We start from the raw sequence: 19898 nt of genomic DNA, 5'->3' as shown, positions 1-19898 counted from the left end.
AGCTTACACCTTGTATTTTCAAGTTTATTGTGAGTAAAGTTATGCTGCCATTTTGTGCCAAGCTTTGCTTCTCCCTAGAACTCAAGGCTCTAAACTTCACATCCTTCACCTTTCCTTGGGCTGGCCGAACCTCCCAATATTCATACCTATCATGCACCTTCAAGATCAACATCACTCTTAGGAGGATCTTCCTAGGACAACAAAAGGTTTTGATTCCATTTTCATGGACATGGATAAACTCTTCCTTAAAGAAGTGACAAGTCTTCATGATTTCTCTTCAAACTTAGTGTTGGATAGAGCTCCAAAATTTGAAAACCATCATTTGAGGATTCTCTTGGAAAAACTTGCAACTAAGTTGTCCTTTTCAAATTCTTATCATCCTCAAAAGAATGGTCAACAGATGGATAGCTTATCCTTTGACTTCCAGCATGATCAGTAGATGGCTCCTGCCCGTAGGAGTGATGGATAACATAGCATGAATGTTCTGCAGCTTGAACAGTATCATCTTCTATGGGAACAGCCTCATCTCCATCTTCATTGTTGAGGTTTGAGGCTCCATGTTCTTCTTGAGGATTCTTGCCTTTGAGAATCACCCAGTTGTCCTCCACTTTAAGAAACCCCATTTTTGTGAGAGTTGAGTTATCAATCTCACTTACAGCTTTGATGGTTTCATTTCGCTCATTTGAAGTGTCAATGCCAAAGTAGTCAATCAATTTTGAAACAAGTATAGCATAAGGAAAGCGATAATCAGTTAATCTTTTGGATTTCAGCATAAGCTCATTGATGATATACACCCAATTAACCTTGATCAGATTCATGATGCAGTATAAAAGGATTAAATCCTCTTCATGCAAAACAACATTATTTGTACCTCTAGGGATGAGCTGCCATGCTATTATGTAGGCAACAAGACGTGGTGTTAGGTTCAGATTACCTGCATGGAATCTGCTTATGCTTTGGGCAGGTTTCCTCATACAGCTTCTGTAATACTAAAGTTTGTTGAACTCCTGAATCCCACTTGTGTTCCCTTTTCCAACCTTTAGACCAGAGTATTTGATTCCAGCCACTGAATTCCAGACTTCACTGGTGACCTTCATTTTGATCCCTTTCACATAGGATACAATGTTCTTTCCATCCAGAGTTAGATTTGTGTAAAACACCTTAACTAAGTCAGGGTATACATTACCAGTTAATTCCAGCAGCTTTTTCAGTTTCTGGTGCTTCAGTGCAGACCTTGTTTCAGCCAAATTTTCAGATTTTAGCCAGTTGAAATCCAGCACCTTGGGTATGTTAATCTGTTTTCTGCTCATCTCGTGAATGTAGGCATTGATACCCTCTTCATCTCCAGCGAACCAGCTTTCTAGAACCCCTTGAAATGTGCTTTGCCTGTCCTGGTTTTTCTTTTTCTGTCTTGAAGAGGAAGCCATGGCTGAACCAGAATTTTCTGTCTTTTTCTGCGCGAGCAACTCCCGCGCGGTCATCTTCGATAGGTGGGCGCTCCACCACCATGAACACCCCCCTCTTGGCTTTGAGACTGTTCTCATAGCATTTCTTACCCTCTTGTTGGTCGAACTTTATCACTATCACCTTCCCACTCAGGTCTGACAACTTCATCTTCATGTGGCGCGTCGATGCCACTGCCCTTAACTTGTTCAGAGCAGGTCTTCCAACAAGATATTGTAGGCCTTAAATACCTTATATTCTCTGTGCGGGATGCGAAGCCATCCGTAAAGGTAGTCCTCAACTCCATGTACCCCCGCACTTCCACCTGATCTCCCGCAAATCCGTACAAACACCCTGTGTAAGGTCAGAGCTGGTCAGGAGACAGCTGCAACTTGTTAAAGGTGGACCAGAACATTACATCCGCTGAACTGCCCTGGTCCACTAACACCCTGTGCACCTTCCTTGATGGCATTATTTCATGAAGGTCTTCTTGAATCATGTAAGAAAAAGTGGTGCGGAAGCTATGAAGGTGTGTGAGCAAGATCCTCCTAAGAGTGGTGTTGATCTTGAAGGTGCATGATGTGTATGAAGCTAGGGAGTTTCGGCCAACCCAAGGAGAGGTGAAGGAGATGAAGTTTAGAGCCTAGAATTCTAGGGAGAAGCAAAGCTTGGCACAAAATGGCAGCATAACTTTACTCACAATAAACTTGGAAAATACAAGAGATAGCCTTCCTATTTATAGGCTATAGAACCGTAAAAACTAAGCTAATGTCTAATGAAATGAAAGCCAAATGAAATGCAAGAATGACAAGGCACATGGCACATGCTCATGACCGGCCAAACAAAACACATTCTAGAATGTTTCACTCAAATATGCTTTCTACACTACTCTAATTACTAAGCACCCCTAATGGGCCTCCATGTAACAATTACAAAGGTCTTCTCTTCCCAAAACCGTAGCTTTGACCCATGGGTATGTGAAGCTAGACAGTCTAGGATTCCTTCTAGATGCTCCTTATGTAGCCGCTCCTCGTCATGGCCTAAACGCTCCTTATCAAGGGCTAGACGCTCCTTTTGAGTCTAGACGCTCCTCATCATAGGCTAGACCGTCTAGTCTTGGAAGCTTGGCTTTCATAGTGTGGTGAGCTTGGGCCGTTCTCCATCATCCCTCCCTGCGGTTACCACCGAAATCACCACAGGGTCGTTATCATGTGGAATGACATCGCGAAGGTCGGCCTTTATGGAAACAAGGTCAACATCGAGCACGTCATCCACCACATGCGCTTCTACCGACATCACCGAACGTCTATACCTCTTGCGCTGAGAGGCAGTGCACCCTCCACCTGAGAATCCACCTGAGATCTTATGGATCTCCCCATGGACAAGCATCTCGTGCCCCTGATCTTCTCCCTATTGGTAACTGGGGTGTGGCTTGAAAGCCACCTTTCTTTGTCCATCTTTATTATTTGAGGTGTCGAGGCCCGAGGACTCCACGCCCTGCCTCGATGTCGCCCCCTCCTCGGCCACCCTTACCCGTGAGCCTAAGGAGACTCCTTCCTATCCGGTTGTACTTTCCAGTGGACCCCACCTTTGGGGTCCCACCATGTTGAATTTGGTCAACGCCCGAGGCCGAGGACCGGTCGGTACAGCTTCCATGATCTGTTGCAGGGTGAGGCTTTCGCCTCCATTCAGTGCAACGGATCCTTGCCTCGTGTTTCTCATATTGGTTGATCTTTCTCGTTCTTGCGAATGGGACATTGTTTTAAATCGAGCCCCACGGTGGGCGCCAAATGTTCCTGTTGGTTGACTCGATTGCCTTTGTACGTCTACGACGATCACACGCCCAATCATCTTTGCCTTAGTTCGTGCCTTCCTTCGATCAAACACCTGAAAATGCAAAGACAAAGGGCGCCCTAGAGGCCGTTTGCACTCCGACGCTCAAGTCAATATAGGGCTAGGAAACACCGAAAATAAGCTGGAAAAAGCTTTGTGTAATTTGTGTGTGTATTCGCATGAATGTTGCGTACCTTATTAGGTTTGATACTACCCTTTATATACTCTAGGGTTTCCGCTGTTTTCGCTACCCGCAATTAGGGTTACTGAGGGTGTGCCTTAGTGCCGCTATCACCCATTCTCAGGGCAATCTAGCGCGTAGGGCTCCCTTACTGAAGTGCAACCTCTGACGGGATGACCACCTGGGTACCAACTTGTGCACCTAATCTTTGAGGCCATCCGTCCTGGGAGTGCCCTAACTTGTTCACGTGCCATGCATGTAGCTTACCCCTGGAACGTAGCCCTCACGGGCCTTAGCTTTTCCAACGGCTCTTTACTTGTGCTACGCCTGAACGCGTCATCCACACCACACGCATGGACCCCTCGTGATCTAGGCTTCTCCCTACTGATAATTGGTGTGTGGTATGGGATTCACTTCTCGTGGCCCTAGCTCTGCTGTTTGAGTCACCGATGTTCGATGTCACATCGCCCCCACTCTGCTGCCGAGGACACATCAGCATATCCTGGTGATCGACGTCTGACCACTCTTCGACACCTTAACTCACGTGCCGCGGTACAAATAGATAAATATAAATGGATAAGTAGTGTTTAGGAAGCAAGACTTTCAAATAAGAAATTGTGTTTCCCAAAAAGACAATTTAACTAACATAAATTTATATTCTAAAACTACGACTTTTAATTTTTTTAGAAAAAAATTGCATTTAAGATAACTTTAATTTTTAAAACAGGTTTCTATATGACTTCTTCTTTCTATAAATTTTATTTTATCTTTTTTATTACACTACATTTGTTTTCAAAATTTCATTTTTCATTTTTTATTTTAGAGGTCGTGCTCCTAAAATTTAGGAACGGTCTTGGGATCCATATAAAAAATTAAAATTAAAATTAAAAATTAACTTATAAATTATATTAAGAGAAATAAAAAAATTAAATTAAATATTTAATGCATAATAACGAAGACGAGAACAATTTTCTATAAATGACTTGGATAGGAAACGAATAATGCTCAAAATAATTGGCTCAAAACACACTTTTTTTCTAATTTATTTCTTACCGGAAGAGTACATATAAATTGGATAATTTTTTATAAAAATAAATAAATCAAATATTATAAAAAAAAATAAAATCTATTAATTTTAATAAATTCTATCTGAAATTACACCCTTTTTCATAAATTAAGAGTTTTTCTTTACTGGACAAGGACATGTCATAAGTATTTATGAAATGTTTAGGAAACAAACAAAAGCACTACCTTTGCCACTTTACACAAGATGTACAGTAGCAGGTAAAAGACAGATCATCCAATGACAGAATTTTCCACTGATGCCACTCTCTCCATCAATCTTGCACAAAGGGTTTGTAGAGACCATCCATGCAACTGAGTCCAAAGAAACTTGGATTCAACTTGAGGATGGCCAATGCATGAAGAGTTTTTGGGGCATTTCTTTCACTCACAAACAACTTTACGGTTGGAGGAAGATTTGTACGTTTTCTGCTGCAGTGGCATAAAAGAATATGAAAAACATAAAAATCAAAATAAAAAATAGAAAAGAAAGCATAGAAGTATGCTTTCCGAAAAAATATGGTGTACTAAACACATGACTTCTAAAACATAAATATAAAAGTATACATAAAATGAAAGCAAAAAATTGAAAGAAGAAACTACAACTTCTATAAAAAAACATAATTTAAGTTATATAATTAAAATATAATTTTACAAAAAATGAAAAAAGGGTTAAAAATAGTTGGTTCAATTTCATTTTTCTTAATTTTAAGTCGTGTTTCTGGGAGACTTGCTGTTTATGTATTGTTTTAAAACTGAGTCTATATTAATAAAATAAATTTTATTAGAAAATGTAGGAGTTTTTACCAATTGTGATTTACAAGGTGTTGATTGCTGGATCTTTCTTAATTTGCAAGATGACGTGTGATTTTGGTTTGGATGTGGATAGAGGTGATAATTATTATTAAGTGTTCTAAAATTAGTTGATATCACATGAAATTTTTAATATACATTCTTTATCTATAGTTTTTCTCTATTTCTATCATCATATCACCTATAATATCTATACATTTTCTCTCACTATAATGAACATGAAAAAAACATACAGTGAGTATAGGAGCTCATGATGGAAAACATACAAGCCCACACTTAGACTTTTGGTTTCCTGTTTTGTAATCTATGATGAAGGCAAAAGAGACAAGGGTCCATTGGGTCTCATCCAATTCAATATCCTGAGTAGAAAAGAAATATGATGTGTTATTGGAATTTAAATGTTTGAGGTCAAGTATTCAATCAAGTGAAACCTTTGAGTTTTACATCATAGCTGAGATAAGAAAAATTAATATAAAAAAATTAGATATAATGGAGATATTATTACAAATCCTTCTTTTTAAAGATAAAAGATATCATCAAAGATAAAATAATTATTTTGGAAAAGAGTGTGAATCTTATCACATAAAAAGTAATTAATTTGTTATCATCATCGTATTTATAGGAACTGAATTAGATGAGAGATTTAGGTATAACTTCAAACTTCAACATTAAATAAAAATGATAAAAATAGGACTCACTACAAAAAAAAAATTTAATTTCAACGGGATTATATTTGGTGTTACCGGCGGTTTTAACCCCCATTAATGCGTTATCCGCGGTTTGCTTTTCCTCTAGAAGATCCAGCGTCGCTATTCCCATCAGTTTGAGAACTCCCATTACTTCTGGGATGTGTATATATAAAAAGTAGGTGATAAATAGTAAAAATGTTGAACCAGAATAGTCCAACGATTCTCTCATACCCTTTGTTCTTCTTCTACCACCTAACATTAATACATTACTATCCTTCAACTTTTTTTTTATTTACTTTCCAGGATTTCATAATACTATATAGATATAATTTCGTATTAATACCAAATAATTATATTGATATAAGAAATACATATTACTTACTAAACAAAATCCATTTAGTGACCAATGTTAGAATAATAAACATAAAAATTTTATGTTTGATTCTTATTATAAATAAATAAATTTTTTAAATAATGTTTCTTTTTTATATAATGCAGATTTACTTATATCTAAAATGGAACCTATTCTACATTGAATAGAATTCTAATCCAGCTATAAATACAAGTATGAGTATTTGTGTGTCTAAGGAGTTGCACTCAATTAATATTAGTTTATAAAAGGAAATAGTCTTTACTAAAGGTATGCTTGGATAAAAAAAATTTAAACACTTACAAGAGAAAAAAAAGAAAAAGAAAAAATGCAATAGGATTTTTAATAAGCTAAGACTACCTTCCCAAATATAAAAATAAAAAGCTTTTGGACAAGTTAATATAAAAACAAAAAACTTGAGAAGTTTATTCAAATAAACTAAAGTCTGTACATATGGATGATATGTATAACCTACTATCCTGTACCACAATTACAATATCTATATCATAATTGAAACTTTAAAAGTCTATTCATAAAGATAAAATTTTCAAACCCAAAAAGATAACATATGATAAACTCTTAACCCTCACAGTTTTGAATGCATCTAGTGCAGCTCCTGTATTTGAAAGAATTAATAATCCTTCCAACTCAAAAAATGCTTGTAAGACAATGAATCTTTTCAAGAACAAACCAAAAGTTGAGCTGAAGTTAGATCAAGAATGTTAGTTCGATTATCAATTTCACTTTTAGCAACACCAAAGGAATTAATTCGAAATCTATTGAATTTTAATTAAGGAAATTATATACCAAGAAATAAAGAATCACATCATAAAAAGGAAGAGCTAACAACAATATTAATTGAAAAAAAAAACAAAAGAGACAGAGCAAATGACAATTTTTATTTAAATATATCTAGTTTCATATTTAGAAACAAATACTAAATACCTACAATTAAAATAAACAATATAACTAGTTCAACAACCCAATAATCATCTAGAGTTTAATCCTTAATTTAATAGAGTTAAATATTAAAAAATCCAAAAATATATCTTAAATTAATTTTCCTTACATCACAGAGTCTTTTTCAAAGGGATTATCTTTTAAGAAAAAAATTTAAAACAAAGACACCTAGATATAAAAAAAAAAGTTAAACCATTTGAAAACAAACAAAGAAAAGAGGACTTAGATTTTAAATAAAACATAAAACGTATCTTGATAAAAGAAATTGTTTAATTATTATAATTCTCCTTTTCATAACTTAAAAAAAGAAGCAAATCGTGTATGGACCTCAAATTGGGAGGAGCTGATCTGTACAGTATTTAATACATCAAAAGAAAATTATAAATACAAATTCTTAAAGAATACCTACAAATATACAACTGTAAGGAGCAATACCTCTGTGTTGCAGCACCGACAAACAATTCCAGAGCCCATTTTGAAACCTTCAAGCAATTTCTGTTAACCAAAATGTGATTGTTAACAGGATAATAGACATGCCTGTACACAAAAAAACACACAAACAACCTGTCCGCGTGCATAATAAGCTACTTCAGTTCCATGAGGCAGTCCATTTTCCTCAAAGACGTTGGATTAACAAAATGATTATCATCAACAACGAGTGATATAACCATACAACCTGATAAATACATATATAAATGAAAGGGTGTAGTACTAACATTAACTCTAAATTTCGAATTTGATGCTTTTGGGGGGAGTTCAACTTTACTTACAGTAACCTAGTAATAACAGTTTATTAGAATTAAGCCGGAAAAAAAATATTTAGTTCAAAACAGTTCACCCACAACCATATTATCCTAACTACATCAAGAGTGACAAATGATAAAGGTAGAGATACAAACTTCTTTTTCATCTTCAACAAATTTTTCTTCTAGGGTAGAACAGCCACAAAAGCATTCTTATAAGTATTTGAACGTCTCATCCTTTTTGACGACCTTAATAACAAATAAGCTAATAACTAACCTGCACATAATGAAAGAAATAGTTCTCTCCAGCCAATTTCGTTGGAGTTGATTGGTAGAAGTTATAACATGTCCAAGCAAGCTACAAAGAAAAGTACATATCATCAGTGATTACCTCATAATATCATATCATTGCACAATAAAATATCCACATGCATTAAAGAAGCAATGCAGAGTGTGATTCCATATAGGTCCATCTCACATATTAAAACATCACACACAACCACTACTTCCACTCACAATCTATAATTATTTGAATGACAACAAAATTCTTAGTTATAGCTCAGCACATTTTCTGTTTTAAACCAATGATAAACTCTTTGCAAAAAGAAAGGCAAAACGGGTTTCCTAAAAGGAAGAATAGATAGGAACATCCACCCCTCTCAATATTATAAAATAGACTTTAAAAATGCATGAGATTGATAACATCGTGATTTGATTCCAAGCAGCTGTTTTCGTATCAGCTTAGCAAATCCTAAGCAAAAAAAAATTATTAAGCTTGTATAGTGTGAAAACCATATGTAAGTCGACAAATCAAGACCAAAACTCAGTCAGTCAACAGAACAAGCACATAAGGGTTTATTAAATTAACTAGGCTATCAAAATATACCTCTTTTGCAAGTGACAGAAACTTCTGTGACTCATCATCAGTAGTGTAACCAAATGATCCCAATGTAATCATTCCTGGAGGAAAGCGTGCCCGTTCATCCATCTGCAGGTACTCAATTGAATGAGAAATTATACCAAAACCAGAAGTTCATATGGTAATAAAAGTTAAGATAAATAAAAGTAATAAAATTAAATATATATATATATATATTGTTCATAATTATATTAATTTTAAAATTAATTATATGATAAATTTGTAGTAGTCCCAAATGCATCAAATCTTTATGGTTATCCTCTTTTTCACTACCCAAAACATACTTTAATTCTTAAAGCCTATACGCATACTTGGTTGTACTGGGTTGGGTGAGTATTGACAAGCTTACTCTATTTGGGAGGTGCACTTATCAAGGCCGGATTTTGGAACTGGCGTTGCACTAAGAGCCCAATTCTCAGATTCATTCTAGAGTGTGGAGGTTGCAGTTGAGATTCCTGAATCCAGTTTTAGTATCTTTGTGGTGCTTCAGCCATGATGCAGGTGCAGGTGCTGGATGGAGTCGGTGTGGAGGTGCTGTCTTGTACAATAGTGGAATAAGAGTGAAGTTTGGAGGCATAAATACAAAGCTGTCACGGTTTTTAACGTGAAATGAATGAACAAAAGGATGATGGTAAGGGGATGGCAGGTTGCTGTTATTATAAAGATGAAGAAAAGAATTCAGGGTATGGTTATTGTCTTCTGGTCCTACCACATCTCTTTGGTGATATTGTCATGATTGATGCACCTTTTGTGTGCTAATTGCTCTCTTATTAAGGGAGTGGGTTGTTGGGTTTAGGTGTTCACTAAGTGATTTTGTTCATTAGTTGTTTGGGTACTTTATGTAGGTTAAGCCAATTTTTGGTTGTTATCTCCATGTTTTATGGAGAACTATTTATATGGTTGATGTATACGGGTTGGGATACCCTGAAGTATCCCACTTAATTTAATTTATTTTATTGCTGATAAAAAAAAAAGCCTATACGCATAACTTCCCTACATAATTAACAACGTACCTAGCACATAAGAAGACAACTTAATTGTTATGATGTCTTTTTATGTACAATTACCAACTGATTTTGTAGATAGATTTAAAAGATATATAATTAATATTTCGATTATATTGGATGCGGTCAAGTATACTATGGATTATTTCGCATACAGGATATAAATTAGGATGAGAAAAGGAAATGGCAAAGTTCTTGAAAAGACTTAATCAATCATTGTGGTATTCTATTAAAAACAAATAGACTAAAAAGAAAATATTTGATTCATGTGTTCTACATTCTAAACGTTGATCTTTTCTCTGTAAACCATATTGTACAAAGAAACCGTTGGCTTTAGTCCTGAATTTATCATCTTTTCTAAGAGAAGCTCTGCTTCCTTCCATTTTCCATCTTTGCAAAGAAGCCCTATGGTTGAACAAAAACTTGCCACATTAGGAACCATTCCATTGTGAACCATTTCATTGAGTAGCCTAAAGGCCCTATAAGAACTTCCTTCTTTGCAGTAACCATGAATCATCGTATTATATATAACATTGTTTGGTTCAAAATGCAGCTCACCCGATGATTTGAATAGTTTTGAGGCTTCTTTCATGTTACCAGTTAAACATAACCCATGTATTAGAACACTGTATGTGTGTACGTCTGGAACCAAGCCAGACTTCTCCATTAAAGCATGCATTTTGCGTGCTTTTTCCATGTCATTTAGTCGTGCAAAAGCATCAATCAGAATCGTATATGTCACTTTGGAAGGAGTAACACATCTCTCTTCCATTTCCTTGACCAAGCTAAGAGCTTCTGCTAAATTATCAGCCTTACAATACCCTGCAATCAAACTATTATAGGTCACTAAAGTTGGTGAGAGTCCATTTGACTTCGATTCACTGAATAATCTAACCGCAGTGTCTATTTTTCCAACACCACAAAACCCATTAATCAGTATATTGTATGTAACAATGTTAGGACTAAAACCAAATTTGCTGAATCGATGAACTAACTTTATTGCTTCCCCAAGCTTCCTCTCTCGACACAGCCCACCTATTAAAATGTTATATGTCATAACCCCACATGTAATACCTCTGTCACGCATTTCACCAAACACCTTAAAAGCTTTATCCACCATCCCACCATAACAATATTCACTAATCACACAATTGTAGGCATAAACATTTGGAACAATTCCACTTTGCTTCATATTTTGGTACATTTGAAACCCTTCCATTTGAAGTCCTTGTTTGAAAAACCCGTTCATTAAGACACTGTAAGTATGCTGATTAGCAACTACCCCCAACCTATCCATCTTGCAAAACAACTTCTTTGCCAGCATAACATCTCCATTCTTGCAGCACCCATCAATCAACGTAGTGTATATAACAACATTAGGAGACAAACCAAACGCCTCCAACATGGTCACGAGCCGAAACCCTTTCATCAAGTCACCAACTTCACAACAACCCTTGATCATAATCCCAAAACTGTAGACGTCCATAACAACTTTAATCTTCATTTGGTTAAAAACCCACCAAGCTTTATCGAAACAGTTTGACCTAATGAGTGCGCACAAAAGATTGTTGAAGGTGTTTGATGTAGGAAGATGACCCTTATGAATCATCTGGTGTAGAAAAGTGAGGGCTTGATCAGGGGAGTGAGAACGAACATAAGCATTGACAATTGCTTCATAGAGAGGAGCATAAGTGGAAGAAGAGGTGAAATGGGCTTGTGTTAGTTGAGGTATTAAGGAGGAGGGTGAGAATGCATAGGAGGGGATTCGACCAGAGATAAGACGCAAGATAACAGATTGAGCTTGGGGTAGCATGTCATGGGATAGGAGATGGTTTAAGATGAAAGAGATAGAGTGAGGGGTGTGATGAATGCCCTCATAGGTTGAGGAATTGAACAGCAAAAGTGCTTTTGGTGGAGGCACTTTCACCATTTTTTGGATAAGTATTAGAGTTTTTTCCAGCCAATTTCGTTGGAGTTGATTGGTAGAAGTTATAACATGTCCAAGCAAGCTACAAAGAAAAGTACATATCATCAGTGATTACCTCATAATATCATATCATTGCACAATAAAATATCCACATGCATTAAAGAAGCAATGCAGAGTGTGATTCCATATAGGTCCATCTCACATATTAAAACATCACACACAACCACTACTTCCACTCACAATCTATAATTATTTAAATGACAACAAAATTCTTAGTTATAGCTCAGCACATTTTCTGTTTTAAACCAATGATAAACTCTTTGCAAAAAGAAAGGCAAAACGGGTTTCCTAAAAGGAAGAATAGATAGGAACATCCACCCCTCTCAATATTATAAAATAGACTTTAAAAATGCATGAGATTGATAACATCGTGATTTGATTCCAAGCAGCTGTTTTCGTATCAGCTTAGCAAATCCTAAGCAAAAAAAATTTATTAAGCTTGTATAGTGTGAAAACCATATGTAAGTTGACAAATCAAGACCAAAACTCAGTTAGTCAACAGAACAAGCACATAAGGGTTTATTAAATTAACTAGGCTATCAAAATATACCTCTTCTGCAAGTGACAGAAACTTCTGTGACTCATCATCAGTAGTGTAACCAAATGATCCCAATGCAATCATTCCTGGAGGAAAGCATGCCCGTTCATCCATCTGCAGGTACTCAATTGAATGAGAAATTATACCAAAACCAGAAGATCATATGGTAAATACTAAACATGACAATACAGGTACTGTAGGTGTGATATCGTACTTTGTCTGTGAGAGATCCTCCATTCTTCTCACATATATAAGCAAAAGCAGATGGTGTTGATCTCCGAATCAAACTTACAACACATTCATCTTAACAAATTCATATTTACTGTTCTAATTTTTCTCTCATACTATTTCTTAAAAGCTTAAGATTCACAACTATAAAGTATAATTAATCTTACTATCATACTACAATACGAAAAAAACTTCTCTTTTAGCTTGGTAGGAGCTTAGTGCTCACATAACTCTCAATGATTTCTCCTTCGTGTGACATCTTCATTAATTTCCAATTTCTACTTTCAAGTAACTTTCCTATTGTTTTTTTTGCTAAAAAGTTGCATATATTGCGTACCACTCCTACTCAAGGAAAAACCTTTGGTTTTGATGGCAATCTCCAAAACCCAAATTTATAGTTAACATCTACCTTGCTTCCTCCATCAAAACTATAACGTCCACAGAAAACATTATTTAAGAATAGTTTTTATGTCTCCAAATGAAATTTCATCTCTTCAAAAAAAAGTGTTCTAAATGAAATTGAATCATCCTCATTGCCCAAAAAAAACATCACAATCTTCCAATAGACTTCACCTTCGCTCTACCTATCCTAACATGCACAGATTTCATCAATCAATATTTGTCTAAGCCATACAAAACAAGAGATTCATAATACTCACGCACCAAGGGAAATGCCTTCTTTATCTCGTCCTGACTGGCATATTCAGGAACACCAAGAACTCGGTAGTAGTCTCGCTCAGTCGAAGAAGACAATGCTGGAACAATACAATCAGAAAAAGGGAAACCAAATGAAAACCTCAACGTTGGTGCCAGTGATGGTGCATGCTCGGGTTTCGCTACATGGTGAAAATAAAAGGCGAAACAGAAAGGGAAAGAAGAGAATGGGGTTGTTGAATTTTGAAAGAACGAAAAATAATGCTCCAATAAAAGAAATGAGCATCTAGGATTGACAGGCATTAGATAGCATTGCTTTGAATAAGGAAATACATTAGGTTAAATGAAGGAGAAAGAAACTAACAAAGGAGAAAGGAAAAAAAATTAAAAAATTCTACTATGGAGACTCATTAAAAAATCCTTAAAATTGCTAGAGGTTTAGAAAACCTTTACTAGCCAGTGGTGAAAGCAGACACAAATCAAACCAGCACATTTCCAGCTTAATAAAAAAAACAAACTATCAACCTGAATGACTGCGGCGGTGGTGGCGACTGACTGAAGAAGGTCACGCGGTGGTGACCATTGGATGCAGAACGTCGCGCGGTGGTGATGGTGACGGTGACTGCGTTCGTGCTTCTTCTCCGAACCAGGACGACGGTGGTGGCGGTTGCTACGGTGATGGAGGTTGCGGCGGCGCTGGCGGTTGCGCGGTGGAGATGGTTGCTGCGATGGTGACCCCTAGCAGCTCGAAGGTGGCCTTGGTGGTGCTGTCGGATTCTTTTGTAATTTAGGATTCACTTCACCACAAGCAAGCTGAAGTGTTGCTTCTATTTCATTTTTTCAAATACGATACATACGGATAACATTTTCTTTTTTATTTAATTTTTAATTATATTTTTATAATATTTATTTTTTTTATTTTTTATATATGATACAAAATATATAAAAAAATTAAGTCATATATAATCTTAAAAAATATCATATGTAAATAAATAATATATTATCATATTAAAAGTAAATAATTATTTTAATTTAATTATATATTCATATTTTTATAAACTAAATTTATTGTAATATCTTGTTTGTAATAACTAATTAATGTAAGTATATTTCTGGTTTAGTCTGTAAACTTTATTTTACTGAAACATAATAATAAAAGAGTATTTAAAATAAAATTAGATTTAGATTGAGAAATAAATAATATATTAATTATAATTATTAAATATATATTGCAATGATTTTAATAACTTTATTTTATTGAAACATAACAATAAAAGAGTACTTAAAATAAAATTAGATTGAGAAATAAATAATATATTAATTATAATTATTAAATATATATTATAATGATTTTAATAAATTGGTCGGATTGATTATATAATATATGAAATGATATATTAAATTTAGTTATGAAATGCTTGTGAATAAATTGGCATGTTACATTTTTCACAATTTTAATTTTTAAAAGAAAAATTACAAACTAATAATAAACATCAAGATAATAACTGAGAATTAAATCGAATTCTAATCATGAACAGAAGCAGAAGTAAATATCAAGAATAGTATGTTAACTAGAATTTTTTTTTTTAAAACTTGCTAATTTATAAAAAAACTTCCTAATAATGGGGCAAAATATTAATTACAATACCAAAAAGTAAGTGTTAAATTTGAGTAAATAGCATACAATTTGGTCTAATTACTATTAGACACTAACCTGTGACAACAGACAGAGAAGGGAATCGTATGTAATAAGTTTATAAATTATTTTTTTAATATATTACGATTTTTATAATTTTTAAAAATGTTACAATTTTTAAAAAAAATTAATAAGTTACATAGGGAACCAATCCGTATGTATGTAATAATTTCAAAACAAATTAATAACTTACATATGGAATTACGTAATAATTTTTATTGTTTTTTATTTAATTTTAAAATCAGTTACATTTGTAGGCTTAATTCCCTATCTAGCATCATTTACACTTTTATTTCCCTATCTAGCACCATTTTAAAAATAAATAAAAAATAAATTTTTTTTTATAATTTTAATTTTGAATATATTAAAAAACAAGTATTTTTAATGTTTAAAATGTTAGAAATATAATTAATGAATAAAGAAATGAGTTTTTACAAAATAAAAATAAAAAAGTAATAAATTAAAAATGTTTAGTTTAATTTTTTTTGTAAGAATGAATAAAATAAAAAATTAAACTTTACAACAACATAAAAGTTGAATTTATAAACCTAAATTAGTATTTATTTTTGTTATTATTGATAATGTAATCATGTTAATTTCAAATAAAAAATACAGGACATAATTATAAAAATATCAAAGTCAATTAGTATTAATTAATATTGAACGCACAAATAATATTGAAGTGTCTATCTATCCTAAATGCAAAATCCTAAAAAAAAAACTAATGCAATTGTTACACTTAATGCTTAAAAATGAGAAAAAGAAAAATGTAAAAAAAAATATATAGAAAATAAAAACAGCAACATTGAAACAGATCTTTCATGTTATGAAAGACTATTTGATGGAAAAAATAAAGAGTATTGGTCTGCATACACTGGTCAAATACTATGCCGAAGTCCTTACATGAAAATAACCTCAAAGGGGAGACCTAAGTCAAGTCGAATAAAAACTGATATGGACATAAGATAACAACATGATTGAACAAAAAAATGTTCATATTGTCAAACATCAGGACACACAAAAAGAACATGTCCCAATATTATTGAATTGTGCACTTCTCGTCATTAATTATTACCATTGAAGAAAATATTAATTGAATGATCATCTTTCATTTATTTTTCTTTTTTATGATCAACATCTACTTATTTAGTATCGTCTTATATCTCATATCTTTGTTTTGTTTGGATTTTTTTTTATATCTTGTATATTTATCTTATTTTGTTTTGCCTTTATTTTATATCTTATATGTTTTTAGTTATTATTTTTTTCTGCCATTGTTTATTTATTTTTGTTTTTTGTTTTTATTTTATTATTTCTGTTTTTATTTTCTATACTTATTTATTTTTGCATTTTTTTCTTATCATTTTTAAGCATTAAGTGTAGCATTTGCATTAGTTTTTTTTTAGGATTTTGCATATAGGGTAGACACTTCAATATTATTTGTGTGTCCACTATTAATTAATACTAATTGACTTTGTTTTTTTTATAATTATGTCCTGTATTTTTTTACTTTAAATTAACATGATTACATCATCAATAATAATAAAAATAAATATTAATTTATGTTTATAGATTCAACTTTTATGTTGTTGTAGGGTTTAATTTCTTATTTTCTTCATTCTTAAAAAAATAATTTTAAACTAAATATTTTTAATTTATTACTTTTTTTTTATTTTGTAAAAACTCATTTCTTTATTTATTAATTATATTTCTAACTATTTTAAACATTAAAAATACTTATTTTTTAATGCATTAAAAATTAAAATTATCAAAAAAATAATAATTTATTATTTATTTAGTTATTTTTGAAATGGTGCTAGATAGGGAAATAAAAAATAAAAGGGTGCTAGATAGGGAAATAAAAACAAAAGGGTGCTAGATAGGGAAATAAAATAAAAAAGATGCTAGTTAGGAAAATAAAAATGTAAATGGTGCTAAATAGGAAATTTACCCTACATTTGTAATAGTTTTATTTTTAATTAAAATTTTAAATAACTTACATACTAAATGAATCTATATATAATATTTTTCGTTTTTTGGCGTAAAAGTTACATACAGATTATATCTGTATGTAAATTTTTTACTTATATATAAAAAAATCTGTATATAATATTTATATACATACCACATTTACGACATTTAATTCATATGCAAATATCCGTATTAGATACAGATTTTTATTAGTATAATGAATGTATTGTATCTAACAATGTTAGGATTAAGACCAACTTTGCTGAATCGATGAACTAACTTTATTACTTCCCCAAGCTTCCTCTCTCGACACAGCCCACCTATTAAAATGTTTTATGTCATAACCCCACATGTAATACCTTTGACACGCATTTCACCAAACACCTTAAAAGCTTTATCCACCATCCCACCATTACAATATTCACTAATCACACAATTGTAGGCATAAACATTTGGCACAATTCCACTTTGCTTCATATTCTGGTACATTTGAAACCCTTCCATTTGAAGTCCTTGTTTGAAAAAACCGTTCATTAAGACACTGTAAGTATGCTGATTCGCAACTACCCCCAACCTATCCATCTTGCAAAACAACTTCTTTGCCAGCATAACATCTCCATTCTTGCAGCACCCATCAATCAACGTAGTGTATATAACAACATTAGGAGACAAACCAAACGCCTCCAACATGGTCACGAGCCGAAACCCTTTCATCAAGTCACCAACTTCACAGCAACCCTTGATCATAAACCCAAAACTGTAGACATCCATAACAACTTTAATCTTCAATTGGTTAAAAACCCACCAAGCTTTATCGAAACAGTTTGACCTAATGAGTGCGCACAAAAGATTGTTGAAGGTGTTTGATGTAGGAAGATGACCCTTATGAATCATCTGGTGTAGAAAAGTGAGGGCTTGATCAGGGGAGTGAGAACGAACATAAGCATTGACAATTGCTTCATAGAGAGGAGCATAAGTGGAAGAAGAGGTGAAATGGGCTGGTGTTAGTTGAGGTATTAAGGAGGAGGGTGAGAATGCATAGGAGGGGATTCGACCAGAGATAAGACGCAAGATAACAGATTGAGCTTGGGGTAGCATGTCATGGGATAGGAGATGGTTTAAGATGAAAGAGATAGAGTGAGGGGTGTGATGAATGCCCTCATAGGTTGAGGAATTGAACAGCAAAAGTGCTTTTGGTGGAGGCACTTTCACCATTTTTTGAATAAGTATTAGAGTTTTTTCATGAGACTGAGACATCTTTCTCTTACTCTTCCCACATCTCCTAACATCACTTTTTCATTCTGCTAAATCTTTCTTTTTCATTCTGCTAAATCTTTCGTGCTATCAAACTGCGGTTCACTATCAATTTTTGCCCTGCATAAACTAGTATTACTTTAATGCCATATTTTTTTAAAAAAATCTAACAAAACAGAACATATTTTGTTCTCTTATTTCTTTTTAAACAAATGAATAACGGAACAAAGAATATTGAAAAAACAAAGCTTTTGCTGTGTTTAATATTTTTCTTAAATTAATACAAGAAAAATGTGAGTAAATTTCCTATGTAGTACCATTTACACTTTTATTTTCCCTTTTGCTTTTATTTTCCTATCTAGCACCCTTTTGTTTTTAATTCCCTATCTAGCACCTTTCTATTTTTTATTTCTCTATCTAGCACCATTTCAGAAATAAATAAATAAATAATAAATTATATTTTTTTGATAATTTTAATTTTGAATGCATTAAAAAATAAGTATTTTTAATGTTTAAAATAGTTAGAAATATAATTAATGAATAAAGAAATGAGTTTTTACAAAATAAAAAAAAGTAATAAATTAAAAATGTTTAGTTTAAATTTTTTTTAAGAATGAAGAAAATAAAAAATTAAACTCTACAACAACATAAAAGTTGAAAATCTATAAACATAAATTTGTATTTTTTTATTATTATTGATGATGTAATCATGTTAATATCAAGTAAAAAATACAGGACATAATTATAAAAAAATCAAAGTCAATTAGTATTAATTAATATTGAATGCACAAATAATATTGAAGTGTCTATCTATCCTAAATGCAAAATCCTAAAAAAAAAAACTAATGCAAATACTACACTTAATGCTTAAAAATTAGAAGAAAAAAATGCAAAAATAAATAAGTATAGAAAATAAAAACAACAATAATAAAATAAAAACAAAAAACAAAAATAAATAAACAATGGCAGAAAAAAATAATAACTAAAAACATAAATATACAACATTAAATAATGATGAGAAGTACACAATCCAATAATGTTGGGACTTGTTCTTTTTGTGTGTCATGGTGTTTAACAATATGAACATTTTTTTGTTCGATCATGTTGTTATCTTATGTACATATCAGTCCTTATTCGACTTGACTTAGGTCTCCCCTTTGAGGTTATTTTTATGTCGGGACTTGGGCACGCAGGTCAATACTCTTCATTTATGAGTTCCATCAAATAGTCTTTCGTAACATGCGTGAATATCCAGGAGGAAAAAAATATATGTTGCAATGTGGTTGTTTTTATTTTCTATATTTATTTAATTTTACATTTTCTTCTTCTCATTTTTAAGCATTAAGTGTAACAATTGCATTAGTTTTTTTTTAGGATTTTGCATTTAGGGTGGATAGAAACTTCAATATTATTTGTGCAATCAATATTAATTAATACTAATTGACTTTGATTTTTTTATAATTATGTCCTGTATTTTTTACTTGAAATTAACATGATTACATTATCAATAATAATAATAAAAATACTAATTTATGTTTATAGATTTTCAACTT

General features: G+C 32.7%; 2 protein-coding genes across 6 annotated transcripts; both read right to left on the bottom strand.

The window, feature by feature from the left end:
* Positions 1 to 5338: 5338 nt before the first annotated feature.
* Positions 5339 to 14258, bottom strand: LOC137806854 (mannosyl-oligosaccharide 1,2-alpha-mannosidase MNS2). 5 transcript variants are annotated; one of them, XM_090300645.1, is made up of 7 exons: positions 13950 to 14243; positions 13434 to 13525; positions 12555 to 12656; positions 8981 to 9082; positions 8372 to 8452; positions 7787 to 7846; positions 5363 to 5691 (listed from the first exon to the last, which is right to left on the bottom strand). In XM_090300645.1, exons 3-7 carry the CDS (start codon positions 12654 to 12656, stop codon positions 5581 to 5583), a joined length of 456 nt encoding a protein of 151 aa, XP_090156771.1. In that variant the 5' UTR covers positions 13434 to 13525; positions 13950 to 14243; the 3' UTR covers positions 5363 to 5580. The 5 variants fall into 5 exon arrangements, with proteins under 5 accessions (XP_090156772.1, XP_068463291.1, XP_090156771.1 ...); XM_090300646.1 differs by lacking the exon at positions 13434 to 13525 and having other exon boundaries at positions 5339 to 5691; XM_068607190.2 differs by lacking the exons at positions 12555 to 12656; positions 13434 to 13525; positions 13950 to 14243 and adding an exon at positions 9363 to 9882 and having other exon boundaries at positions 5339 to 5691.
* A 3069-nt stretch (positions 14259 to 17327) lies between these two features.
* LOC137805831 (pentatricopeptide repeat-containing protein At4g11690-like) lies at positions 17328 to 18414 on the bottom strand. The gene has a single exon (XM_090300414.1). It carries the CDS (start codon positions 18346 to 18348, stop codon positions 17425 to 17427), a length of 924 nt encoding a protein of 307 aa, XP_090156540.1. The 5' UTR covers positions 18349 to 18414; the 3' UTR covers positions 17328 to 17424.
* Between the last annotated feature and the right edge of the window lie 1484 nt (positions 18415 to 19898).

This window comes from Phaseolus vulgaris, chromosome 3 (assembly GCF_051622355.1).
Source record: "Phaseolus vulgaris cultivar YP4 chromosome 3, ASM5162235v1, whole genome shotgun sequence".
NCBI classification, from domain to species: Eukaryota; Viridiplantae; Streptophyta; class Magnoliopsida; order Fabales; family Fabaceae; genus Phaseolus; species Phaseolus vulgaris.
The sequence above is the reverse complement of the archived record's forward strand: the minus strand, read 5'-3'. Positions and strand labels throughout refer to the sequence as shown.